This window comes from Salvelinus fontinalis, chromosome 7 (assembly GCF_029448725.1).
Source record: "Salvelinus fontinalis isolate EN_2023a chromosome 7, ASM2944872v1, whole genome shotgun sequence".
NCBI lineage: Eukaryota > Metazoa > Chordata > Actinopteri > Salmoniformes > Salmonidae > Salvelinus > Salvelinus fontinalis.
Window position 1 is genome coordinate 15,086,307 of NC_074671.1, and position 19,029 is coordinate 15,105,335.

The 19,029-nt window shown below is 45.9% G+C and overlaps 1 protein-coding gene across 10 annotated transcripts in view; it reads right to left on the reverse strand.

Annotated features, from left to right (window-relative positions):
- LOC129859042 (TRAF2 and NCK-interacting protein kinase-like) overlaps nucleotides 1-19,029 on the reverse strand; it is a 57,548-nt gene that overhangs the window by 3,047 nt on the left and 35,472 nt on the right. For 8 of the 10 annotated variants that reach the window (XM_055928373.1, XM_055928368.1, XM_055928375.1 and 5 more), the window contains 8 exons: nucleotides 16,853-16,967; nucleotides 14,063-14,233; nucleotides 13,841-13,984; nucleotides 12,278-12,412; nucleotides 12,006-12,106; nucleotides 11,698-11,847; nucleotides 11,074-11,233; nucleotides 37-176 (listed from right to left, as the gene is read on the reverse strand). In XM_055928373.1, coding sequence (XP_055784348.1) covers nucleotides 37-176; nucleotides 11,074-11,233; nucleotides 11,698-11,847; nucleotides 12,006-12,106; nucleotides 12,278-12,412; nucleotides 13,841-13,984; nucleotides 14,063-14,233; nucleotides 16,853-16,967 — 1,116 coding nt within the window. Of the gene's footprint in view, nucleotides 1-36; nucleotides 177-11,073; nucleotides 11,234-11,689; nucleotides 11,848-12,005; nucleotides 12,107-12,277; nucleotides 12,413-13,840; nucleotides 13,985-14,062; nucleotides 14,234-16,852; nucleotides 16,968-19,029 lie in introns of those variants that run through there. The other 2 variants (XM_055928371.1, XM_055928372.1) reach the window with 2 other exon arrangements.

The window sequence follows — 19,029 nt, forward strand, 5'->3', positions numbered from 1 at the left end:
CTTAGCTTGTATACATGTGTTTGTGCTTACACACACCTTGTCGTTCCTCTCCGACAGGAACTTCAGTCGCTGAGCTCGCTTGTGCATGAAAACTCCGTCGAGGTGTCCCGTCTCCACGGAGCGGATCTCAATGGCCTTCTCTCCCCAGCCCATGATCTGGTTGGAGTGGATGTAGGCTGGGGGAAGAACAGGGACACACAGACAGGGGATTGGACAGGAGAGCACTCACTCAAACCAGTCACCCAATCATAGATCACACCCCTAGGCCACGCCTCTGGGAGGAAATCATTGCAGCAGTTTCTGTTTCTAAATCTGAACGGCGGATAAAAACTCCAACACCTGAGCTATCCAGCCTGAGAGGGGGTGGGGAGGGGGCAGTTTCATATGGACCCAGGGGGCAACGCTAGTAGGAGAGATCCCCAGAGTTATGGGGGGGATAGTCAAAGTGAACCGCAGAGAGCTACTAGGAGAAACAGCCATCTGAGTCTCTACTGACTGTGATGACTCTTGTATGGTGGTTCTACAGGATGGTAACCATGCCCCTGGGTGGTAATACTGTAGCAGGGATTGTGCATGATGACTATGAGGATGGTTACAGCAGTAGCAGCATAAGGATAGTTGGGTGATTTTACCTCCCAGTTCTGTCATCCAGCTCCTGTGTACTCAGGAAGTGGGCTGGCCAACGGACTGGAGTGAGTGTGTGTGTGTCGGTGTGGGCCTGTCTCTGTGTATGTGTGTGTGTTAGTATGTACTGGTTTGTATTGGTCATGGTGGCTTGGGGTTGTATATGTTTATATAGTATTTGTGTGTTGGGGCCGGGGTTGAGAGGTCTTTTAAAGGAAGGCGATATCAACTCAGGGGTAGAAGCTCCTAGGACTGAGTACAGTCTCAAAACACAACACAAACCCACAGTGTTTCAGACAGAGACAGAATGAGCCAAATGAAAACAGTCAATCAGACAGACAAGACAAACTGAAGCTTGGTTTTAGAGTGGAGAGACAAAAGAGAAGCAGAGAAGAGCAGAGCTGATCTAAAGACACAGGGATCTATCAAGATCCATTTGAGATCTACTGGGATTAAAGAAATAGGATACTGGTTTCCCCATCACTAACTAAACCTAGCCCTGAGCTTTGTAATTACGGTAGATGTGATGGGCGTCGTTAATAGACCTGGGCCAAATACTTGTGGGCGCTTGATTTAGCTTGGACCGTACACTTTTGGTACTATTCCATGGCACAGAGGTAACTTAATCAAGCCCAGCTCAAGTACTTGAAAGTATTTGATGTATGTACATAAAGACAAACAGAAAGTGTCACCATCCTAAAGAGAGACAGGTATATACAGTGGCAAGAAAAAGTATGTGAACCCTTTGAAAACACTGGATTTCTGCATAAATTGGTCTTAGATCTGATCATCTAGGTCACAACAATAGACAAACACAGTCTGCTTAAACTAATAACACACAAACAATTATACGTTTTCATGTCTTTATTGAACACACCGTGTAAAGATTCACAGTGCAGGGTGGAAAAAGTATGTGAACCCTTGGATTTAATAACTGGTTGACCCTCCTTTGGCAGCAATAACCTCAACCAAACATTTTCTGTAGTTGTGGATCAGACCTGCACAACGATCAGGAGGAATTTTGGACCATTCATCTTTACAAAACTGTTTCAGTTCAGCAATATTCTTGGGATGCCTGGTGTGAACTGCTCTTTTGAGGTCATGCCACAGCATCTCAATCGGGTTGAGGTTAGGACTCTGACTGGGCCACTCCAGAAAGCATATTTTCTTCTGTTGAAGCCATTCTGTTGTTGATTTACTTCTATGTTTTGGGTCGTTATCCTGTTGCATCACCCAACTTCCGTTGAGCTTAAATTGGCGGACTTGGGAATTCATTTTTCCGTCGATGATAGCAAGCTGTCCAGGCCCTGTGGCAGCCCCAAACCATGATGCTTCCATCACCATACTTTACAGTTGGGATGAGGTTTTGATGTTGGTGTGCTGTGGATTTTTTTCTCCACACATAGTGTTGTGTGTTCCTTCCAAACAACTCAACTGTAGTGTCATCTGTCCACAGAATATTTTGCCAACATCCAGGTGCACTTTTGAAAACTTCAGATGTGCAGAAATCTTTTTTGTTGGACAGCAATTGCTTCTTCCGTGGTGTCCTCCCATGAACACCATTCTTGTTTAGTGTTTTACGAATCGTAGACTCGTCAACAGAGATGTTAGCATGTTCCAGAGATTTCTGTAAGTCTTTAGCTGACACACTAGGATTCTTCTTAACCTCATTGAGAGTTCTGCGCTGTGCTCTTGCAGTCATCTTTGCAGGACTGGCACTCCTAGGGAGAGTAGCAACAGTGGTGAACGTTCTCCATTTATAGACAATTTGGACTGATAAACATCAAGGCATTTAGAGATACTTTTGTAACCCTTTCCAGCTTTATGCAAGTCAACAATTCTTAATCTTAGGTCTTCTGAGATCTCTTTTGTTCGAGGCATGGCTCACATCAGGCAATGCTTCTTGTGAATAGCAAACTCAAATGGTGTGTTTTTTATAGAGCAAGGCAGCTCCTAACCAATATCTCCAATCTCATCTCATTGATTGAACTCCAGATTAGCTGATTCCTGACTCCAATTAGCTTTTGGAGAAGCTATACTTTTTCCAACCTACACTGTGAATGTTTAAATGTTGTAATCAATACAGACAGGACAAATACAATAATTTGTGTATTATTAGTTTAAGCACACTGTTTGTCTATTGTTGTGACTTAGATCAGATCTAATTTTATGACCAATGTATGCAGAAATCCAGGTAATTCCAAGGGTTTACATACTTTTTCTTGCCACTGTATATCCTAGACCTATAGAGACATGTAGACATACTTTTGGTCATTTACTGTATGTGGACACCTTCTCATTGAACATCTCATTCCAAAATCATGGGCAATAATATGAAGTTGGTCCCCCCTTTGCTGCTATAACAGCCTCCACTCTTCTGGGAAGGCTTTCCACTAGATGTTGGAACATTGCTTCCATTCAGCTACAAGAGCATCAGTGAGGTCGGCACTGATGTTGGGCGATTAGGCCTGGCTCGCAGTCAGCGTTCCAATTCATCCCAAAGGTGTTCGATGGCGTTGAGGTCAGGGCTCTGTGCACGCCAGACAAGTTTTTCTACACCGATCTCAACAAATCATTTCTATATGGACCTCGCTTTGTGCATGGGGCATTGTCATGCTGAAACAGGGAAGGGCCTTCCCCAAACTGTTGCCACAAAGTTGGAAGCACAGAATTGTCTAGAATGTCATTGTATGCTGTAGTGTTAAGATTTCCCTTCACTGCCTAGCCAGAACAGCCCCAGAGCATGAAAAACGGCCCCAGACCATTATTCTTCCTCCACCAAACTTTAAAGTTGGCACGATGCATTGGGGCAGGTAGCGTCTCCTGGCATCCGCCAAACCCAGATTCGTCTGTCGGACTGCAAGGTAGTGAAGAGTGATTTATCACTCCTGAAAACATGTTTCCACTGCTCCAGAGTCAAATGGAGGCGAGCTTTACACCACTCCAGCCGACGCTTGGCATTGCGCATGGTGATCTTAGGCTTGTGTGTGGATGCTCGGCCATGGAAACCCATTTCATGAAGCTCTCGACTAACAGTTATTGTGCTGACGTTGCTTCCAGGAGCTGTTTGGAACTCGGTAGTGAGTGCTGCAACCGAGGACAGACCATTTTTATTTCAGCACTCGCCAGTCACGTTCGGGGCTGAGCCATTGTTGCGCATAGATGTTTCCACTTCACAATAACAGCAGTTACAGATGACCGGGGCAGCTCTAGCAGGGCAGACATTTGATGAACTGACTTCTTGGAAAGGTGGCATCCAATGTCGGTGCCACGTTGAAAGTCACTGAGGTCTTCAGTAAGGCCATTCTACTGCCAATGTTTGTCTATGGAGATTGCATGGCTGTGTGCTCGACTTTATACACCTGTCAGCAACCGGGTGTGGCTGAAATAGCCGAATCCATTAATTTGAAGGTGTGTCCACACACTTTTGTATATATAGTGTCTCTTAGACCTACAGAGACGGGTAGCTATATCCTAGACCTACATAGAGGTAGATAGATACAGTACCAGCCAAAAGTTTGGATACACTTACTCATTCAAGGGTTTTACTTTATTTTTTACTATTTTCTACATTGTAGAATAATAGTGAAGGCATCAACACTATAAAATAACCCATATGGAATCATATGTCCTCTCTGGACAGCTTTAAAAATAAAGTACAAATATGTTTGATGTCCTCTGTGCCCATATGAATAACCCCTATGATGTAACTGGAATGATGAGATAGAAGTTCTTCTTTTATGTTTTTGTTTTATTATTTCACTGCCGTACTGTGTTCGATCTTGTATAGCCATCTTGTCTCAAGAGGACCACAATGGAAATAAGTCCCAGACTTTATTGTGTGTTATCCTCCATTATTTTATTCATGTGCATGTATGGCTTTTAAGTTTTATGTGTGCTTGTTTTTTTTTTAAATCGTCAAATTAATAAACTAAACTAAATGTAGTAACCAAAAACGTGTTAAACAAATCAAAATATATTTTATGAGATTCTACAAAGTAGCCACCCTTTACCTTGATGACAGCTTTGCACACGCTTGGCAATCTCTCAACCAGCTTCATGACGTAGTCATCTGGAATGCATTTCAATTAACAGGTGTGCCTTGTTAAAAGTTCATTTGTGGAATTTCTTTCCTTCTTAATGCGTTTGAGCCAATCAGTTGTGTTGTGACAAGGTAGGGTTGGTATAGAGAAGATAGCCCTATTTGGTAAAAGACCAAGTCTGTATTATGGCAAGGCCATCTCAAAGAAACAAAGAGAAACGACAGTCCATCATTACTTTAAGACATGAAGGTCAGTCAATCTGGAAAATGTAAAGAACTTTGAAAGTTTCTTCAAGTGCAGTCGCAAAAACCACCAAGTGCCATGCTGAAACTGGCTCTCATGAGGACCACCACAGGAAAGGAAGATCCAGAGTTACCTCTGCTGCAGAGGATAAGTTCATTAGAGTTAACTTCACCTCAGATTGCAGCCCAAATAAATGATTCACATAGTTCAAGTAACAGACATCTCAGCATCAACTGTTCAGAGGAGACTGCGTGAATCAGGCCTTCATGGTCGAATTGCTGCAAAGAAATCACTACTAAAGGACACCAATAAAAAGAGACTTGCTTGGGCCATGAAACACGAGCAATGGACATTAGACCGGTGGAAATCTGTCCTTTGCTCGGATGAGTCCAAATGTTAGATTTTTGGTTCCAACCGCCGTGTCTTTATGAGACGCAGAGTAGGTGAATGGATGATCTCTGCATGTTTGGTTCCCACTGTGAAGCATGGAGGAGGTGGTGTGATATTGCTTTGCTGGTGGCACTGTCAGTGATTTATTTAAGGCAAACTTAACCAGCATGGCTACCACAGTATTCTGCAGCGATACGCCATCCCATCTGGTTTGCGCTTAGTGGGACTATCATTTGTTTTTCAGCAGGACAATGACCCAAACATACCTCCAGTCTGTGTAAGGGCTATTTGACCAAGAAGGAGAGTGATGGTGCCGCATCAGATGACCCGGCCTCCCCAATCACCTGACCTCAACCCAATTGAGATGGTTTGGAATGAGTTGGACCGCAGAGTGAAGGAAAAGCAGCCAAAAAGTGCTCAGCATATGTGGGAACTCCTTCAAGACTGTTGGAAAAGCATTCCTCATGAAGCTGGTTAGACAATGCTGTGTCCAAAGCTGTCATCAAGGCAAAGGGTGGCTATTTGAAGAATCTCAAATATAAAATACATTTTGATTTGTTTAACACTTTTTGTGTTACTACATGATTCCATATGTGTTATTTCATAGTTGTGAGTCTTCACTATTATTCTACAATGTAGAAAATAGTAAAAATAAAGAAAAACCCTTGAATGAGTTGGTGTCCAAACTCTTGACTGGTACTGTACATCCTAGCCCTAGCGAGAGAGGTAGACAGTGCATTCGTAAAGTATTCAGACCCCTTGACTTTTTCCACTTAGTTATGTTACATGTCTTATTTTAAAAATGATTAAATTGTTTTTTTTCCCTCCCTCAATCTACACACAATACCCCATAATGACAAAGCAAAAAACAGGTTATTAGATTTTTTTGCAAATGTATTAAAAATAAAAAAACGATTACATTTACAAAAGTATTCAGACCCTTTTACTCAGTAATTTATATTTTGGGAATTTCTCCCATTCTTCTCTGCAGATCCTCTCAAGCTCTGTCAGGTTGGATGGGGAGCGTCGCTGCACAGCTATTTTCAGGTCTCTCCAGAGATGTTTGATCGGGTTCAAGTCCTGGTTCTGGTTGGGCCACTCAAGGAAATTCAGAGATTTGTCCTGAAGCCACTCCTGCATTGTCTTGGCTGTGGGCTTAGGGTTGTTGTCCTGTTGGAAGGTGAACCTTGGCCCCAGTTTGAGGTCCTGGGTGCTCTGGAATAGGTTTTTGCTCTGTTCATCTTTCCCTCGATCCTGACTAGTCTCCCAGTCCATGCCTCTGAAAAACATCCCCACAGCATGTTGCTGCCATCACCATGCTTCACCTTAGGGATGGTGCTAGGTTTCCTCCAGACGTGAAGCTTGCATTCAGACTTGGTTTCATCAGACCAGAGAATCTTGTTTCTGATGGTCAGAGTCCTTTAGGTGCCTTTTGGAAAACTCCAAGTGGGCTGTCATGTGCCTTTTACTGAGGTGTGGCTTCCGGCTGGCCACCATTAAGGCCTGATTGGTGGAGTGCTGCAGAGATGGTTGTTCTTCTGGAAGGTTCTCTTTCTCCACAGAGGAACTCTGAAGCTCTGTCGTTGTGACTATCAGGTTCTTGGTCACCTCTTTGACCAAGGCCCTTCTCCCCTGCTTGCTCATTTTGGCCGGGCAGCCAGCTCTAGGAAGAGTCTAGGTGGTTCCAAACTTCTTCTATTTAAGAATGATGGAGGCCACTGTGTTCTTGGGGACCTTCAATGCTGCAGACATTTTTTGGTACCCTTCCCCAGATCTGTGCCTCGACACAATCCTATCTGAGGCCTACGGACAATTATTTTGACCTCATGGCTCGGTTTTTACTCTGATATGCACTGTCAACTGTGGGATCTTGTATAGACAGGTGTGTGCCTTTCCAAATCATGTCCAATCAATTGAATTTACCACTGGTGGACTCCAATCAAGTTGTAGAAACATCTCAAGGATGATCAATGGAAACAGAATGCACCTGAGCTCAATTTCGAATCTCATAGCAAAAGGTCTGAATACTTATTTATTTCAAATAAAATTGCAACAAAAAAATTACCCATTTTCGCTTCGTCATTATGAGATAGTGTGTATAGATTGATGGCAAATAAAATTCATTTAATCCATTTTAGAATAAGGCTGTCTGACTACTTTCCGAATGCACTGTATATCCTAGACCTAGAGAGACAGGTAGATAGAGATATCCTAGACTAAGAGAGACGGGCAAATAGAGATATCCTAGACTTAGAGAGACGGGCAGATAGAGATATCCTAGACCTAGAGAGACGGGTAGATAGAGATATCCTAGACTTAGAGAGATGGGTAGATAGAGATATCCTAGACTTAGAGAGATGGGTAGATAGAGATATCCTAGACTTAGAGAGATGGGTAGATAGAGATATCCTAGACTTAGAGAGATGGGTAGATAGAGATATCCTAGACCTAGAGAGATGGGTTAATAGAGATATCCTAGACTTAGAGAGACGGGTAGATAGAGATATCCTAGATTTAGAGAGACGGGCAGATAGAGATATCCTAGACTTAGAGAGACGGGCAGATAGAGATATCCTAGACTTAGAGAGACGGGCAGATAGAGATATCCTAGACTTAGAGAGACGGGTAGATAGAGATATCCTAGACTTAGAGAGACGGGTAGATAGAGATATCCTAGACCTAGAGAGACGGGTAGATAGAGATATCCTAGACCTAGAGAGACGGGTAGACAGATCATGTACAGGTAGATATCCACAATATTTCAGTATCATCTGGTTGCCAACCAAACATCAACACAAAAATAACATTATAACAAAGTAGCAGACAAACAGACACACAAACATTTCTCCTTGTGCTGGGGGCGGGGGTACGACTCTAGGGGTAGGAAGTGTGTAGGGAGGAGCAGGGGTGGGGGTCGGGTGGGAGGAGCAGGGGTCGGAGGAGCAGGGGTCGGAGTCGGGTGGGAGGAGCAGGGGTCGAAGGAGCAGGGGTCGAAGTCGGGTGGGAGGAGCAGGGGTCAGAGTCGGGTGGGATGAGCAGGGGTCGAAGTCGGGTGGGAGGAGCAGGGGTCGGAGTCGGAGTCGGGTGGGAGGAGCAGGGGTCGGAGTCGGGTGGGAGGAGCAGGGTTCGAAGTCGGGTGGGAGGAGCAGGGGTCAGAGTCGGGTGGGAGGAGTAGGGGTCAGAGTCGGGTGGGAGGAGCAGGGGTCAGAGTCGGGTGGGAGGAGCAGGGGTCAGAGTCGGGTGGGAGGAACAGGGGTCAGAGTCGGGTGGGAGGAGCAGGGGTCGGAGTCGGGTGGGAGGAGCAGGGGTCGGAGTCGGGTGGGAGGAGCAGGGGTCGGAGTCGGGTGGGAGGAGCAGGGGTCAGAGTCGGGTGGGAGGAGCAGGGGTCAGAGTCGGGTGGGAGGAGCAGGGGTCAGAGTCGGGTGGGAGGAGCAGGGGTCAGAGTCGGGTGGGAGGAGCAGGGGTCAGAGTCGGGTGGGAGGAGCAGGGGTCAGTGTCGGGTGGGAGGAGCAGGGGTCGGAGTCGGGTGGGAGGAGCAGGGGTCGGAGTCGGGTGGGAGGAGCAGGGGTCAGAGTCGGGTGGGAGGAGCAGGGGTCGGAGTCGGGTGGGAGGAGCAGGGGTCGGAGTCGGGTGGGAGGAGCAGGGGTCGGAGTCGGGTGGGAGGAGCAGGGGTCGGAGTCGGGTGGGAGGAGCAGGGGTCGGAGTCGGGTGGGAGGAGCAGGGGTCGGAGTCGGGTGGGAGGAGCAGGGGTCGGAGTCGGGTGGGAGGAGCAGGGGTCGGAGTCGGGTGGGAGGAGCAGGGGTCGGAGTCGGGTGGGAGGAGCAGGGGTCGGAGTCGGGTGGGAGGAGCAGGGGTCGGCGTCGGGTGGGAGGAGCAAGGGTCGGAGTCGGGTGGGAGGAGCAGGGGTCGGAGTCGGGTGGGAGGAGCAGGTTTTATTGTTCTTAGTTTTTATGACCGTTCTATGTATTGCTGGTATCGTCTCCTTCACTCCTTCTATGCGGTCTGCACTGTGCTCTTTCTGTGCACTGTGCTCCTTCTGTACACTGTGCTCCTTCCCACTCACACACCAAGCCCCTCCCCCTGCCACTCACAAAAAATAACAATGAAAGATAACTTCTTCCTCTCTGAGAACAAGCAGTTTAAACTCACTCACTACGGAAATCGGTCATATGGACACCAAAACGCTTAGAGACATTATTTTACTGTAATAGACGAGAAGTTAAACTTTCTTACAATACCCTTTTAAAGTCTCATCTCCCAAAATGTTGAACAGAGCAGACCCTGCTAAATTGAGTGTCAATGAACATGATTGTGGAAAGTTAATGCTTAGTTTTTCACGCACGGCATTGCGGTACCGCTAGCAGCATTATAGCCACAGACTGTCGTGGGCTAGCTGTGTAGTCTGTGTTTTATAAATGTGCAATGAACACAAAAAGACAAATTTATATATCAGGAATTGGCAACTTGTTCTGAGAAATAAGCATCTTCTTATCCAGGTAGGCTACTTGATTTCAATATGTTGTGAACAGGCGGTTGTTCAGAAAGAAGGAGATGGACAGGTGTCACGCCCAGACCTTAGTTTTCTATATTTTCTGTATTATTTTGATCAGGTCAGGGTGTGACGAGGGTGGCTATAGGTGTGTTTGTCTTGTCTAGGGTTTTTTGTTTATCTATGGGGATTTTGTATGTCTAGGGAATGTAGGTTTATGGTGGCCTGAATTCGTTCCCAATCAGAGGCAGCTGTTTATCGTTGTCTCTGATTGGGGATCCTATTTAGGTTGCCATTTTCCATTTAGGTTTTGTGGGTAGTTGTCTATGTGTTGTTGCCTGTCAGCACTCTGTTATTTATAGCTTCACGTTCGTTTTGTTGTTTTTGTTAGTTTGTTTAGTGGTTCATTCGTTTATTAAAAAATAATGTATTCACATCACGCTGCGCATTGGTCTCCTCACTACGACGTTCGTGACAACAGGAGGGTGTATATATGATAGTTAAACTGTTCTACCTTGTTAGCATATAAAAGATTAGCTGGCTACTCACTATCACGTCGGTTTGCGCTTGAGAGATTGTTTATGAGACCTGTGTTACATTTTCTAAAAGGCCTGCTACAAAATGTTAATTATTAGTGGTTGTGCATGATTGTTGTGCATGAATTTGCATTTTCATAGACAGAAAAAAGCAGGGTGAACTATTTTGATAAAATAATTTGTGGGTCTTATGGTTTAGTCCAGGTCTTATGGTTTAGTCCAGGTCTAATGGTTTAGTCCAGGTCTAATGGTTTAGTCCAGGTCTAATGGTTTAGTCCAGGTCTAATGGTTTAGTCCAGGTCTAATGGTTTAGTCCAGGTCTAATGGTTTAGTCCAGGTCTAATGGTTTAGTCCAGGTCTTATGGTTTAGTCCAGGTCTTATGGTTTAGTCCAGGTCTTATGGTTTAGTCCAGGTCTTATGGTTTAGTCCAGGTCTTATGGTTTAGTCCAGGTCTAATTTTACATGCAGTGTTTTGACCTTTTTAAATTGTGCATAAAAGCTTATTTAGAGAATTGTATTTATATTTTTTTTTATCGAGAAGTTTGGGGGGGGTTGTGAGGAGTAGTGAGGGATAGTGAGGGGTTGTGAGGGATGGTGAGGGATAGTGAGGGATAGTGAGGGATAGTGAGGGGTAGTGAGGGGTAGTGTGTGTGAGAATGTGAGCGGTGGAGAAGAGGAGTTATGTGAACCAGTGAGAGGCATAGAAGTGTGCGTGAGGGGGGCAGTGAGAGTGTGTGAGAGACCTACCAACAGACGTGGGCATCTCTCCCCACTGCAGCACCACGTCTTTAGTGATGCGTCCGTAGGTGTTGACGTAGACGCCCTCGTCTTCGTAACACAGCAGCATCTCCATCCCGTCGGTCCGCGGCAGCACCACGATGGCATGGGGCGTCACCTGACTCTGAATCTGCCAGGGGCGATAGATACCACACAGTGGAGGGGTGGGGTGGCATCAGCCTGGCGGGCACAGAGCACGACCCCCGCAACTCCTCTACCTCTTTCTTTCCCATATTTCTCTAAATCTCTTTCTCTTATTTCCCTCCCTCCCTGTCTCGTGGCCAGCTCCCCACCCCCCTGTGCGAGGAGAAACTGCTGCAACAATGGAATCTCCCACTCCAACATCCACACAATCACCATGGTGACACAGAATGTAAACAAAATAGCATTGTCATGGTTTGAACAACATAAATGGTAAACGTCATGGTATTTGAGCCCTGAAAACAGAACTGCCACACAGTAGGTACGGTTACCATTTAAGAGGTCGTAGCTCAAAGGGGAACTAATGGCTCACCACCAGAGTGGAGAAATCAGATGTTACCTGGTTCAGGTTTCCTTCTCTGAGCGCACACACACACACACTCACACTCTTACGTGGGAGGGAATGTAGATGTCATAAGGGTTGCCAGAGTCGACATCAATGACATGGAACCCGACGCTGGAGCCATAGATAACCTTTAACCTCTGACCCTCCTCCACCGTCAGGTCAACCAGCTGGGGGTGGTGCTGCAGGTCAGTGAACGACTGACGGACAGACAGAACGAGAGACAGCAGGGAATAGAGAAAGAGATACTGTGATCACGGATGTGTGGAGAGCATTTTGCTTGAAAATGGCTGGTGGGCATCACCCAGGTGATAGTGGAGAAAATGAGATCATACTGGTGTGTGTGTGTGTGTGTTACCTTGAAAGCCATGAACTTGTGGTAGGGTTTGGGTGCCCAGGCAAAGATCTCCACTGAGTTCTTCAGAGCGATGACCAGAAACTTGATCCTCTCATACTTCACTGGAAATAGCACACACACAGGAGAGTCAATCACTCACTGAGACTTGTGTTAGTAACCCATGATAATGCCTAGGCTTTAGCTCAATGGTCTAATGCAACACACAGGTTTAAACTTCACCCAGCCTCCACCACCTCCCGGACGCGCACACGCGCACGCACACACACACGTACCAACTTTGTAGTGTACACAGCCCTCCAGCTCTCCCACAGTGACCCAGCCCTGCTTCTTCTCCACCTCAGGGTCATTGTGTAATATCCTGTTCCTCAGCCAGGACAGGTAGTACACACGCAACTTATTCTTCTTCCCTGGAGGAGAGAGAGAGGCCAGGGGAGAGAGAGGGGAGGGGAGAGAGAGGGGAGGGGGGAGAGAGGGGAGAGGGAGGAGAAAGGGGAGAGGCCAGGGGAGAGAGATGCCAGGGGAGAGAGAGGGGAGAGAGAGGGGAGGGGGGAGGGGAGGAGAGAGGGGAGAGGGAGGAGAGAGAGAGAGGAGAGAGGGGAGAGGAGAGAGGGGAGAGGAGGAGGGAGGGGAGAAGAGAGGGGGGGAAGAGAATGGGGAAAGGAGAAGAGGGAGGAGGAGAGAGAGGGAGGAGAAGAGAGAGGGGGTGGGAGGGAGTAGAAGAGAGAGGGGAAAGAAGAAGAGGGAGGAGGAGAGAGAGGGAGTAGAAGAGAGGGGAGGGAGTAGAAGAGAGAGGGGAAAGGAGAAGAGGGAGAAGAGAGGGGAGGGAGTAGAAGAGAGAGGGGAAAAGAGAAGAGGGAGGAGAGAGAGAGAGAGGGGAGGGAGTAGAAGAGAGAGGGGAAAGGAGAAGAGGGAGAAGAGAGGAGAGGGAGTAGAAGAGAGAGGGGAAAGGAGAAGAGGGAGGAGAGAGAGAGAGAGAGAGGGGAGGGAGTAGAAGAGAGAGGGGAAATGAGAAGAGGGAGGAGAGAGGGGAGGGAGTAGAAGAGAGAAGGGAAAGGAGAAGAGAGAGGGGAGGGAGTAGAAGAGAGAGGGAAAAGGAGAAGAGAGAGAAGAGAGGGGAGGGGAGGGAGTAGAAGAGAGAGGGAAAGGAGAAGAGGGAGGAGAGAGAGAGAGAGAGGGGGGAGGGAGTAGAAGAGAGAGGGGAAAGGAGAAGAGGGAGGACAGAGAGAGAGGGAAGGGAGTAGAAGAGAAAGGGGAAAGGAGGGGAGGGAGTAGAAGAGAGAGGGGAAAGGAGAAGAGAGAGGAGAGAGAGAGAGAGGGGAGGGAGTAGAAGATAGGGGGAAGGAGAAGAGGGAGAAGAGAGAGAGGGGAGGGGAGGGAGTAGAAGAGAGAGGGGAAAGGAGAAGAGGGAGGAGAGAGGAGGGAGTAGAAGAGAGAGGGGAAAGGAGAAGAGGGAGGAGAGAGAGAAAGAGAGGGGAGGGAGTAGAAGAGAGGGGAAAGGAGAAGAGGGAGGAGAGAGAGAAAGAGAGGGGAGGGGAGGGAGTAGAAGAGAGGGGAAAGGAGAAGAGGGAGGAGGTGAGAGAGAGAGGGGGAAGGGAGTAGAAGAGAGAGGGGAAAGGAGAAGAGGGAGGAGAGAGGGAAAAGTCTTCAGCCTGTTAGCTCTTTGAGAGTGATCTTCCAATCTGAACAAAGCATTGCTACAGGCCTCGAGTTGTTCAGAAAACACAAGTCTGCCTTTTGAGACCGGACAGTCAAAACCACAACACTTGGCTCCGATGGAGCTCCAGAACCGTTTGTTAAGGTCTGATTGTGTTTATTTAAGTAGCAGTCAGTCCTACCTGATATGGTGACTAGGACATTGAGTCCCTCCAGAACGTCCATCTGTTGGAAGCGTCGGCGGTTGATCAGGTTATAGACCTTCCCCTGACCACTACGGTCCAGCAACATCAGACCGTTCTCTGTCCCCACCAGCAGGTTCACACCTAGACACACACAAATAATAAACCACACACAATAGCACAATGTGTGTGTCTATGTGCTGAGTAGTTGAAGTGCCTTACCCCAGAGAGCAGCACACAGTATCTCAGAGTTGAAGCGTTTCTTGTATTTGCGTATCTCAGGCGTGTCGCTGTGAGGTCGTATGTTGGTCGGGTTCACGTTGACCACGCTGATCTTTCTGGCCTCGTTCAGTCTAGCCTGCTCCTGAAGCAGCAGCTCATTCGCAAAGTGGGCTGCAACCACAGGGTAACATTACACTAACGTTCACATAACCTTTCAAACTTACAACCACAGGACAACCTTAAAACATAAAGAAACATTTGCACAACCTACTGATTCCTAAGCAATTCTCTGGCAAGAGGAGCTTGGGCAAAGATGAAAGAAGCCATTGGTGATCGCTACTTCTATAAAGTAACATTTGACTTACTATGACTGTGATATGTGGTTGTCTCACCTAGCTATCTTAAAGCCAGAGTTCTTAATTTAAACAATAACACAGTGGCACTCAGCCTCTGTTTGGGTAAAAAGCTGAGTGATGGGCCAGGAGAAATGTAACCACTCTCAAATTCATAGACAGAGCTATGGATGCAAAGACTGACCATCCGTGATAACAAAATGACAGTTCTAACCATGTTTGAGGCTATACAGTTTTTAATTACTGTGGAAGGACCACCAGAGGGCAGGCTGGGCTCACGGATGGTAGCCCAACAAGGCATGGGAGACAGGTGAACCAGAGGCAATTAAGCACAGCTGACACTACTAATGAGATATTCTCCTTCCCCTATAAGAGAGAGTATGGAACCAGCAGAAGGGGGAACAATCTCTGGAAGATGGCCACCGAGACAGAGGAGCTAACTAGGAAGAACCATTAAGACGGTGACAATGTCGTGACTTTTTGTGGTAGTTTAAAGACAATCGTATTGTGTTCCTGTTTTGCTCTGGAGAAGAAGATATATGTTTTTTCCTTTGGAGAGTTTCATTGATTCTGTTGGAGTGTTTGTGTTGACCAAATGCCCTCAATATAGAACTTTGTTCAATCAAGAAAACCTACTCCTGACTCGTTTGTTCCACCTTCCCGCTTTAGAGTGACGCCCAATTACTTGGTCCGCTCACATTACATTTACATTGTTTAGTAACATTGGAGTAAAACAAGCTTACAGTACACGTATTCAGACCCCTTCACTTTTTCCACATTGTTACGTCACAGCCTTATTCTAAAATGAATTAAATTAAACAAAACATCCTCCTCAATCTACACACAATACCCTATAAGGACAAAGCGAAAACTGATTTTTTTTTTTTTAAATGTTTGCACATTTATTAAAAATTTAATCAGATCCTTTGCTGTGAGACTCAAAATTGAGCTCAGGTGCATCCTGTTTCCATTGTTCATCCTTGAGATGACTTGATTGGAGTCCACCTGTGGTAAATTCAGTTGATTGGACATGATTTGGAAAGGCACACATCTGTCTATATAAGGTCCCACAGTTGACAGTGCATGTCAGAGCAAAAACCAAGCCATGAGGTCGAAGGAATTGTCCGTAGAACTCTGAGACAGGATTGTGTCAAGGCACAGATCTGTTGAAGGGTACCAAAAAATGTCTGCAGCATTGAAGGTCCCCAAGAACACAGTGGCCTCCATCATTCTTAAATGGGGGAAGTTTCGAATCACCAAGACTCTTCCTAGAGCTGGCCGCCCGGCCAAACTGAGCAATCGGGGGAGAAGGGCCTTGGTCAGGGAGGTGACCAAGAACCCGATGGTCACTCTGACAGAGCTCCAGAGGTCCTCTGTGGAGATGAGAGAACCTTCCAGAAGGACAACCATCTCTGCAGCTGGTAGAGTGGCCAGACAGAAGCAACTCCTCAGTAAAGGCACATGACAGCCCGCTTGGAGTTTGCCTAAAGGCAACTAAAGGCTCAGACCATGAAAAACAAGATTCTCTGGTCTGATGAAAGCAAGATTGAACTCTTTGGCCTGAATGCCAAACGTCATGTCTGGAGGAAACCTGGCACCATCCCTACGGTGAAGCATGGTGGTGACAGCATCATGCTGTGGGGATGTTTTTCAGCGGCAGGGACTGGGAGACTAGTCAGGATCGAGGGAAAGATGAACGGAGCAAAGTACAGAGTTTCTTGATGAAAACCTGTTGCAGATAGCTCAGGACCTCAATCTGGGGAAAAGGTTCACCTTCCAACTGCACAACAACCCTAAGCACACAACCAAGACATTGCAGGAGTGGCCAGAGCCCGGACCTGAACTCGATTGAACATCTCTGGAGAGACCTGAAAATAGCTGTGCAGCAACGCTCCCCATCCAACCTGACAGAGCTTGAGAGGATCTGCAGAGAAGAATGGGAGAAACTCCCCAAATACAGGTGTGCCAAGCTTTTAGCATTATACCCAAGAAGACTTGAGGCTGTAATCGCTACCAAAGGTGCTTCAACAAAGTACTGAGTAAAGGGTCTGAATACTTATGTAAATGTGATAGTTTTTAATTTGTAATAAATTTGCAAACATTTCTAAAAAAACAGTTTTTGCTTTGTCATTATGGGGTATTGTGTGTAGATTGAGGGGAAAAAACTATTGAATCCATTTTAGAATAAGGCTGTAACGTAATAAAAAGTGAAGGGGTCTGAATATTTTGGGTTCTGATGAGGTACGACAGTTGAACTAAGCTCATGAGGCATTTATAATTTTCAAGAATCTATATTGTATCATTCATTTATACGTTTAAAAAAAATGGATGTAACAACGAAGGATTCTAGCTTTAAGATGAATGCACAAACTAACTGTTAGTCACTCTGGATAAGAGTGTCTGCTAAATTACTAAAATGTAAAGATAACGGACTCACCGGACGCAGAGTTTTCATCATCATCATCATCAGTGGGGGAGGTTCCGTAGACTCGTGGATCAACGAATGGCGTGAAGGAGGAGGACTTGGAGCCACTGCCACTGCCCATGCCGTACTGCCAATCAGAGAGAGGGTTGGGATCAGGGCCTCAGAGCATCAGGTCTCAGAGGTATCCCAGACCATGTGATCTGACCAGGAAAAACTACAGGCCCCAATTTCTGTCCTTTGAGGTAACAGGTAGCCAGGTGGGAGGGTTTTCAGCATAATCTAACAGGTAACCAGGTGGGAGGGTTTTCAGCATAATCTAACAGGTAGCCAGGTGGGAGGGTTTTCAGCATAATCTAACAGGTAGCCAGGTGGGAGGGTTTTCAGCATAATCTAACAGGTAGCCAGGTGGGAGGGTTTTCAGCATAATCTAACAGGTAGCCAGGTGGGAGGGTTTTCAGCATAATCTAACACAGTGGTCACCAACCAGTTGATTGGTATCTTCATAGCATTCCTAGTTGATCACCAAGAATTTCTGTGGAAAAGCCAACGATAAAGGCTTGCACAATTTTCTTGCGCTGTTGGCGGTAGGTGCACTTGATTCAGTAGGTGCACTTGATTCAGTAGGTGCACTTGATTCAGTAGGTGCACTTGATTCATTTAACCTTTCTATCAAATAAAATGTTATTGGACAAATACACATGGTTAGCAGATGTTAACAGCAATCACTAACTCAGAGAGGCTGCTGCCTACATAGAGATTCAAATCACTGGCCACTTTAATAAATGGATCACGAGTCACTTTAAACAATGCCACTTTTTTAAAATAACGTTCCCAAGGTACAAGGACTATTTCTCAGGTCCAGATCTTAGAATATGCATATCATTTACAGATTAGGATAGAAAACACTCCAAAGTTTCCAAAACTGTCAAAATATTGTCTGTGAGTATAACAAAACAGATTTTGCAGGCGAAAATCTGAGGAAATCTAACCCGGAAGTGAGTTTTTAAATTTGTTAAAATCTGTGTTTCATTTCCCATCTTTCTTTCATTTAAAGGAGTATCAACCAGATTCCTTTTCCAATGGCTTCCTCAGGCTGTGACCGGGCTTTAGACATAGTTTCAGGCTTTTATTTTGAAAAATTAGCGAGATTCTTCAAAACTAGTCAGGTGTCCTTTGATTAGTTCCTGCGCGCGAGGGGTAGCTCTCCATTTTCTTTCTCTCTTTTATTGAATAGGTTACGGTCCGGTTGAAATATTATTGATTATGTATGTTAAAAACAACCTGAGGATTGATTATAAAAAACATTTGACATGTTTCTACGAACATTACGGATACTTTTTGGAATTTTCGCCGAACGGAACGAGGCTGTAGTTTTCTGAACATAACGCGCAACCCAAATGGCGTTTTTTTGTTATAAAAGTAATATTTATCGAACAAAAATAACATTTATTGTTTAACTGGGAGTCTCGTGAGTGCAAACATCCGAAGATTATCAAAGGTAAGCGATTCATTTTATTGCTTTTCTGACTTTCGTGACCATGCTAATTTGGGGCTAGCTGTTCTAGCATTGATTGATACACTCACAAAAGCTTGGATTTCTTTCGCTGTAAAGCATATTTTCAAAATCTGACACGATAGGTGGATTAACAACAAGCTAAGCTGTGTTTTGGTATATTTCACTTGTGATTGCATGATTATAAATATTTTTAGTAATATTTTGCGCCCTGCAATTCAGCGGTTGTGCATCTGTAAAAGTTTGTCAGAGTTTTAGGTGACAAGCCAAATTTCTTCAGCCTCCTGAGGTTGAAGAGGTGCTGTTGCTTCTTCTTCACCACACTGTCTGTGTGGGTGGACCATTTCCGTTTGTCTGTGATGTGTATGCCGAGGAACTTAAAACTTTGCACCTTCTCCACTGCTGTCCCTTCGATGTGGATAGGGGGTGCTCCCTCAGCTGTTTCCTGAAGTCCACAATCATCTCCTTGGTTTTGTTGACGTTGAGTGAGAGGTTATTTTCCTGACACCACTCCGAGTGGCCTCACCTCCTCCCTAGAGGCTGTCTCGTCATTGTTGGTAATCAAGCCCACTACTGTTGTGTCATATACAAACTTGATGATTGAGTTGGTGTGCGTGGCCATGCAGTCATGGGTCAACAGGGAGTACAGGAGGGAGCTGAGAACGCACCCTTGTGG